This window comes from Capricornis sumatraensis, chromosome 1 (genome assembly GCF_032405125.1).
Source record: "Capricornis sumatraensis isolate serow.1 chromosome 1, serow.2, whole genome shotgun sequence".
Lineage (NCBI taxonomy): Eukaryota > Metazoa > Chordata > Mammalia > Artiodactyla > Bovidae > Capricornis > Capricornis sumatraensis.
This window is the reverse complement of record NC_091069.1, coordinates 250,601,935-250,610,748: the sequence shown is the minus strand read 5'-3', so window position 1 is coordinate 250,610,748 and position 8,814 is coordinate 250,601,935. Positions and strand designations below refer to the sequence as shown.

Here is an 8,814-nt window from a genome sequence, read left to right as displayed (position 1 = left end):
TAGTCCTTTATGTGTCAGGGCAGAGAAGCATTCAGCGAGAGCAAAGTGGTAGATAAGAAGTGGATTATTAGAACAGGCTTCTCTGGTGGCTCAGATGGTAAAGGATTCTCCTGCAGTGCAGGAGACCTGGGTCTGATCCCTGGGTCAGGAAGATCCCCTGGAGAAGCGAACTGCAACTCACTCCAGTATTCTTGCCTGGAGAATCCCATGGACAGAGCAGCCTGGTGGCTACAGTCCATGGGGTCACAAAGAGACACGCCCGAGCAACTAACACTTTCACTTACTAGAATAGGACACTGTGAGGCTTACAAGCGGGTGGGTGGGAAATGCCATGCCCTGAGAATCAGTGGACACAGTTTTCTAATCAAAGGAAAAGTGGGGAGGAGAGAACTTCTCTGTCTTTCTCGAGTAGACGTCATGTGTCCGTCATGACATGTTCCTCCCCAGGTGGGGCAGGGGAGTTTACCTGTCCCTCCCTAGATGGTCAGGCCAGGACTGTCATATAATTCAGAAAATTTTCAGGTCTCAGTCCAATGAGTGTCTTTCAATTTGGAAAGTCACCTTCCCGTAAGTGATTGTTTTCTGTGTGTGCAGAGCTGTTTGGGGGCCATTCACTTGATGACACCATTGGGCAGGGTGCAGGCCCTATTTTCTACTGTTGTTTTATCGTTTTGGGGATATCACGCAAAGAGTGTGTCTTAAAGGCCAAAGAGTATGTGTTGGGGGTTGCTAATTGATGGTGCTCATGGTTTTGATCCCTGAGTTGGGAAGATCTCCTGAAGGAGGAAATGGCAACCCACTCCAATATTCTTGCCTAGAGAAATCCCGTGGACAGAGAAAACTGGTGGGCTATGGTCTGTAGGTTTGCAAAGAATTGGACACAACTGAAGTGACTCAGCACATGGAACAACTGACTGAGCTCACTGGGCAGGATGTGAGTCTCAAGTCACCATTGTTTTGCTGGTTTGGGACGTGTCTTGTACTTCTGTTGCATAGATTTGTTGCTAAGCAAGCCTTTTTGGTTTTATGGTTAAGTAAGCCTGCTTTCTCAAGTAATCATTAACTTACAGGGGTCTCTCATATTTTTCACTTACAATCCCCTAGTGGGATTTACTATTTAATCACCTATCTTGTCCCTTCATTCTGTCCCTATCAATTAGACTGCCAGGGAAGTCCCTTTTTTTAAAATTAAAACAATTTTTATTGATTCTTAAAAATTCAAAAAAGTTTTGAAAGTTTGATTTATTTTTAGCACCTGGGTGGGGCTTTGTGCTGATATCTTGAGGGAACCTGGAAGGCAGAGTTTCCCCCAGACCTGTAAATTTTTCTTCTTTCTCCCAAACTGGCATGTTTTACTGGACAATGACAGTTTCTTCCCAGAATAAATTCTGTAGAAGAATGTCCATCACTGAGAGTCCTCCAAGCACAGCCCCTCATGCTAAGGGCAGGCTGTTGGCAGCCACAAGGGCCCTGAGGCTGGGATCTTGGCCCTGTCCATTGCCCAGAGCCATTTAGCAAAAACAGGGCAGTGCCAGCCTGAGCCGGGGAAATGGTGGCCGTGAGAGGCAGGGACAGACCTCAAACATGTGGCCGGAGAGCCTTAGGCTCAGGCCCAGGACAGTGGGGTGGGGGTGGGGGCGGAGTCCAGCTGGCCCAGCAGGGGACCCGCACCCTTGGGATGGAGTACGAGTAGAGGCTAGTTGGGGAAAGTGCAAATTCAGCTTCGGATGGTCCACACAGGGCTTCCACATGTCCTGGGGTGGGGTCGTGTCTGGAGGTGCCATGAGTGGCCTGGAGCCCAGGAGAGGCCCTGAGATGCATCAGAAGGTTCCGATGCAGGAGTGAGGAAGTGGACGGAGGTCAGGGTGAAAGTCCCGGAAGACAGAGGGGTAAGGAGGAGCAGAGGGACCTGTCCCCAAGTCAAGGGCTAAATTCTGCAGGGATAGGTCCACAGGACAAGGTCTAGGGGGACACTGACCTTCGCCAAGGGGCCTTTGGTGACTAGGCCGGGAGGAGGGTCAGCAACATGGGAGTGGGAGTGTAGAGAGGAGGGTGTCAAGGTGGAGAAGGGGCTGGGAGAAGTGTGCGGAAGCTCTGGGGGTGGGGTGCAGCTGCACTGAGCTGGGAGGCATGGGGCTGAGTCTCACTCATTCTTTATATTAGAAAAGACCTCAGGGTGTGTGGTCAGAGCAAGGACTCTGGACAGAGGGGTTGTAGGTGCCAAAGAAGGAAGGTGGGGCAGGAAAGTTCAAGTGACTGAGAAGGGCCACTTGCCCGGGCTCCAAGTCCTCCCGCTGCAGGCAGAGGCCTCGTCCTCTCCACCTAGTGGCCTGAATCCTGTGTCCCGCCAGCACCCCAGTGCAGGGGGCCAGGTGATGCCCAGGGCAGTGAAGCTCCTGTGCCTGCGACTGGCCGCTGCTGAGGACCTGCCTGCCTGGCTGGCTCCTAGGACAGGACCTGGGTGCTAGGCCTGCTTGGGGCGTGGCCCCCAGGAGTGTGGCCAGGGACAGGAGGGCAGCAAGGACCTAGGCAGTGCACATGCCGTGGCCTCTGTGGAGACTGGCTGGCAAAGCTACCAGAAATGACCAGAAGAGAGTAAAGCACCAGTAGATGCAGTCAAGTTTATTACGTTTTCAAGCAGCTTCCGAGGTGAGACCATGGGGCCTGGATTGTGAAACCTGGTCCCCAGGCCTGAGCACTGGGTCCCAGGAGGAGTGGGCAGTGGGCACGGGCATGGTCATCTGGAGTTTGAGGGGGCCCCACTCCTGGGCAGAGAGGGCAAGGGGGTGTCCATGTAGCTTGGAACTCCTGGAGAAACCCTGAGGGCGGTCATGAGGCTGGTGGTGGGGGGTTGCCCTATGGTGCCTGGCTGGCCCTGGGGGGATGTGCCTGGTCAGCAGCAGGGCTCTGGGGCTGAGGCAGGGATGCAGCAGGTGGGACGGGGGCACACGGGCTGGCAGAGCAGGGACACGGAGGAGGCCGGGCAGCAGCAGCTGGGCTGGCAGGAGGAGGTGGGCACACAGCAGGTGGGGCGGCACACGGGCCGGCAGAGAAGGGACACAGAGGAGGAGGCCGGGCGGCAGCAGCTGGGCTGGCAGGAGGAGGTGGGCACACAGCAGGTGGGGTGGCACACGGGCCGGCACAGGAGGGACACGGAGGAGGAGGAGGGTTTGCAGCAGCTGGGCTGGCAGGAGGAGGTGGGCACACAGCAGGTGGGGCGGCACCCGGGCCGGCACAGGAGGGACACGGAGGAGGAGGAGGGTCTGCAGCAGGGGGAGGCCTCACAGCAGACGGGCCTGCAGCAGACAGGTGTGCAGCAGACGGGCTCACAGCAGGCCTGCTGGCAGGGGGAGGAGGTGCAGCAGGAGGGCTGGCAGCTAGACTGCTGGCAGCATGAGGCTGAGCAGGAGCTGCTGCAGGCTGGCTGGCAGCAGGGGCTGGACTCGCAGCTCACTGGGGCACAGAGGAGGGTCAGGCGGGGGGCCGGGGCACAGCAGCTGGGGGCACAGCAGCGGGGCTCGCAGCAGCTCTCTGGACAGTCATAGCTCATGTCGCTGGAGCAGACGGACAGGGTGGAGGCGGCCATGGTGGAGGTGATGGGGCTGGAGGAGGTGTGAGTGTGTGAGGGAGTGGATGGGTGAGGCTGTGTGATGTTCTTAGGTGGCTGGAGCTTATATACAGCTCTGGCGGGGGGGGGGGGGGGGGTGTTGTTGCATCACAGGGGCCCAGCAGAGTCTGCTTCCTTGTTGGAGCAGGTCCTGAGGACGCGTGTCATAATCCCGTGACAGGTCACTCAACTCGTTAAACTCCCGAGAGGTTGGAGCCCAGGGGATCCATAGGGCAGGAATCCAGCCCCAGGGGCGGTGTCCAGTCTGCTGGAGTCCATCCTGTGGGCAGACTCTAGACGGCCATCCTCACAGCCCCACCACCAAGCATCTTTCTGGGGCTTCTCGCTGTTATTCCCTTATTCTCAGCACTCAGTTGAATCACTAGCATGTTTTGTTCTTTTTAAATACTCTCTTCATTGACATGTTATTTTCTCCTGAATTCATACACCAATGAAGGGTGCGTTGAGCATCATGTTAGCTATGGATTTCTCATATATCCCTTTTATGATGTTGAAGAATTTCTCTTCTATTCCTAATTCTCTGAGTATTTTTTTAAATTGTGAAATTGTGTTGGCTTTTGTCAAAATCCTTTTTTGCATCAGTTGAGATCATGTGTTCTAAAGATTATTTATTTTATTTATTTTTAAATTTTTGGTCGCCCCGGCTCTTTGTTCCTGTGGGAAGTCTTCCTCTTATTGTGGAGCACAGGCTCTAAGGAGCATGGGCCTCATTAGCTGGGGCACAGGCGCTCAGGAGCTGTGGCTCGTGGGCTTCGTTGCTGTGTGGCGCATGGAATCTTCCTGAACCAGGGATTGAACCTGTGTCCTCTGAACTGGCACGTAGATTCTTCTTCACTGTACCACCAGGGTAGTCTGAGAACTTGTATCTTTTCTTCCTTCATTCTGTTAATGTGGTATTTTACATTGGTTGATTTTTTTTAAAAAAATGTTGAGCCAATCTTGCATTCCTGGTATAGATGGCACTTGGTCATGGTATATAATCATTTTGGTATGCTCTTGGAGTCAGGTTTCATCTTTGCATCTATGTTCATAAAGTATATTGGTGAATATTTTTCCTTACTTCTGGGAAATGCTGGCATCACAGAGTGAGTTAGGAAGTGTTCTCTTGTCTGGCTTTTGGAAAAGCCTGAGAAGGTTTGGTGTTAGTTTATTATACGCTGGTAGAATTCACCAGTGAAGCCATCTGGTCCTAGCCTTTTTTCCCTGTGAGATTATTAATTAATAATTCAATATTTTGTTATAGGTCTGTTGAGATATTCTGTTTCTTTTTTAGTCAGTTTTGTTAATTTGTGTATTTATAGAAAATTTTCTGTTTCATCTAGGTTATAATTCGTTGGCATACAAAATTGTCCTTGGTATTCTTTTACAATGCTTTTTGTTTCTCTGAGGTTCATGGTAATATCTGTACTTTTAATTCTGAATTTAGTTATCGTACCTTCTCTCTTTTTTCTTTGCTAGTCTATCTGTATATCTAAGGAGTCAAACTTGGTTTTGTTAATTCTCTGCTGTTTTTCTGTCTGTTACGCCATTTATTTTCACTCTGATTTCAGTACTTCCTTCCTTCTATCTTTAGATTTAGTTTGCTCTTTTCTAGTTCCTCAGGGTATAAAGGTAGTTTATTGATTTGTGGTCATTCTTTTTAAAATATTTATTTAATATTTGGCTTCACTGGGTCTTAGTTGTGGCATGTGGGGTCTTCTTTGCAGTGTACAGGTTTCTTTCTAGTTGAGGTGTGGCTTACTTAGTTTCCTGGCCATGAATCGAACCTGCATACCCTGTATTGGAGGGCAGATTTTCAAACACTGGACTACCAGTGAAGTCCCCATTCTTCTTTTTTTAAAAGTAGGCATTTAGAGGCGTAAATGCCCCTCTGCCTGCCTTCACTGCATCCCATAGGTTTGATACATCGTGTTTTCATTTTAATTCATTATTAGTATTTTCTAATTTCCTAAATTTTGTCTTTGACCTCCATTTAAAAAAATCTGTTGTTTAACTTCCACATATGGTGAGTTTTCTAGTTTCTTTCTGTTACTGATGTCTAATTTCATTCCCTTGTGATCGGAAAAGACCCTTTGTATGATTTCAGTTTTGTTTGTTTTTTTAATTCACTGAGGCTTGTTTTGTGTCCTATATATGGCTTGTCCTGGAGAGCATTTAATGTGCTGTTGATGGGTGGTGTATTCTGTGGTATATTCTGTGTGTTTGTTTTGACTAGTTGATTTGCAGTGTTTTTCAGGTCCTCTGTTTCCTTGTTGATCTCCCTAGATGTTTTGTCCATTATTGAACATGGGGTATCCAAGGCTTCAACTATTATCACAGAGCTGTCTGGTTCTCACTTCAGTTCTGCCAAAATTTGCTTCATATATTTTCGGGTCTCAGTTGTGTGGGGCATATATATTTTTAATCCTTATATCATCTTGATGAATTAAGTCTTTTATTAATACATAGTGTCCTTCTCTTGTGCATTTTTGTGGTTGGCATAATATGGATGAATAGGTCCTTGGTGAGTGTTATCTGTCAGTTTTTCTATTCTTGTGTGTTGATGGGGACTTAAGAATTCTTGAAAATAATAAGTTTATTATAGAGGAAGATAGCTATAAGTCATGGCTAGTTCTTTGCAGCCAAAGATGGAGAAGCTCTATACAGTCAACAAAAACAAGACCGGGAGCTGACTGTGGCTCAGATCATGAACTCCTTATTGCCAAATTCAGACTTAAATTGAAGAAAGTAGGGAAAACCACTAGACCATTCAGGTAGGACCTAAGTCAAATCCATAACAGTTATAGAATGAAAGTGAGAAATAAATTTAAGGGACTAGATCTGATTAGACAGAGTGCCTCCTGAACTATGGATGAAGGTTTGTGACATTGTACAGGAGACAGGGAACAAGACCATCCCCCAAAAAAAGAAATGCAAGAAAGCAATATGGCTGTCTGAGGAGGCCTTACAAATAGCTGTGAAAAGAAGAGAAGCAAGAAGCAAAAGAGAAAAGGAAAGATGTACCCATTTGAATGCAGAGTTGCAAAGAATAGCAAGGAGAGATAAGAAAGCCTTCCTCAGTGATCAGTGAAAAGAAATAGAGGAAAACAATAGAATGGGAAAGACTAGAGATCTCTTCAAGAAAATTAGAGATACCAAGGGAACATTTTATGCAAAGATGGGTTCAATAAAGGACAGAAATGGTATGGACCTAAGAGAAGCAGAAGACATTAAGAAGAAGTGGCAACAATGCACAGAAGTACGGTACAAAAAAGATCTTTATGACCCAGATAATCACGATGGTGTGATCACTCATCTAGAGCCAGACATCCTGGAATGTGAAGTCAAGTGGGCCTTGGGAGGCATCACTATGAACAAAGCTAGTGGAGGTGATGGAATTCCAGCTGAGCTATTTCAAATCCGAAGAGATAATGCTGTGAAAGTGCTGCACTCAATATGCCAGCAAATTTGGAAAACTCAGCAGTGGTCACAGGACTGGAAAAGGTCAGTTTTCATTCCAATCCCAAAGAAAGACAATGCCAAAGAATGCTCAAACTACCAAACAATTGCACTCATCTCACACGCTAGTAAAGTCATGCTCAAAATTCTCCAAGCCAGGCTTCAACAATATGTGAACTGTGAACTTTCTGATGTTCAAGATGGTTTTAGAAAAGGCAGAGGAAACAGACTTCAAATTTGATGATCCAACATCCGCTGGATCATCAAAAAAGCAAGAGTTCCAGAAAAACATCTATTTCTGCTTTATTGACTATGCCAAAGCCTTTGACTGTGTGGATCACAATAAACAGTGGAAAATTCTGAGATGGGAATACCAGACCACCTGACCTGCCTCTTGAGAAATCTGTATGCAGGTCAGGAAGCAACAGTTAGAACTAGACATGGAACAACAGACTGGTTCCAAATAGGAAAAGAAGTGCATCAAGGCTGTATATTGTCTCCCTGCTTATTTAACTTATATGCAGAGTACATCATGAGAAACACTGGACTGGAAGAAACACAAGCTGGAATCAAGATTGCCAGGAGAAATATCAACAACCTCAGATATGCAGATGACACCACCCTTATGGCAGAAAGTGAAGAGGAACTAAAAAGCCTCTTGATGAAAGTGAAAGAGGAGAGCGAAAAAGTTGGCTTAAAGCTCAACATTCAGAAAACGAAGATCATGGCATCCAGTCTCATCACTTCATGGGAAATAAATGGGGAAACAGTGGAAACAGAGTCAGAGTTTATTTTGGGGGGCTCCAAAATCACTGCAAATGGTGACTGCAGCCATGAAATTAAGACACTTACTCCTTGGAAGAAAAGTTATGACCAACCTAGATAGCATATTCAAAAGCAGAGACATTACTTTGCTGACTAAAGTCCATCTAGTCAAGGCTATGGTTTTTCCTGTGGTCATGTGTGGATGTGAGAGTTGGACTGTGAAGAAGGCTGAGCGCCAAAGAATTGATGCATTTGAACTGTGGTGTTGGAGAAGACTCTTGAGAGTCCCTTGGACTGCAAGGAGATCCAACCAGTCCATTCTGAAGGAAATCAACCCTGGGATTTCTTTGGAAGGAATGATGCTAAAGCTGAAACTCCAGTACTCTGGCCACCTCATGCGAAGAGTTGACTCATTGGAAAAGACTCTGATGCTGGGAGGGATTGGGGGCAGGAGGAGAAGGGGACGACAGAGGATGAGATGACTGGATGGCATCACTGACTCAATGGATGTGAGTCTGAGTGAACTCCGGGAGTTGATGATGGACAGGGAGGCCTGGCGTGCTGCAATTAATGGGATTGCAAAGAGTCAGACATGACTGAGCAACTGAACTGAACTGAACTGAGGTAAATGTAACTTAAAGACATTTGATAAGACGCTACAACAAGAAAATAAGGATAAGAAGCTTTGGAAAGGAAAAAAATTAGAAAACTTACCAAAATGGTCCAGATTTTTAAAATAGCTTCTTTAGTTAGAAGTGGGATGGGGAATCCAGAGACCTGTTAGTCTGTCTTTCTTCCTTCCCCTCCCCCCCAGCCCATCCTTCATCCCTCTCTTTGTCTTCTTCTTCCCCTCTTCTCTTTCTCTCTCTCCCTGACACATGTCCTTTCCTCTGAAGTGTCTCCCCAGGACTTGGTAATAAAACCTTGTCACTTTGAGTCTCTCTCTCTCTCTACAAGTTTTAAGGAATCATGGAGTTGGCATG

At 47.2% G+C, this 8,814-nt stretch overlaps 1 protein-coding gene across 1 annotated transcript; it reads right to left on the bottom strand.

Annotated features, from left to right (window-relative positions):
* Positions 1–2,893: 2,893 nt before the first annotated feature.
* On the bottom strand, positions 2,894–3,586 carry LOC138091482 (keratin-associated protein 10-9-like). Its single transcript, XM_068987383.1, has one exon. The coding sequence runs from the start codon at positions 3,584–3,586 to the stop codon at positions 2,894–2,896; it is 693 nt and encodes a 230-aa protein (XP_068843484.1).
* Positions 3,587–8,814: the final 5,228 nt, after the last annotated feature.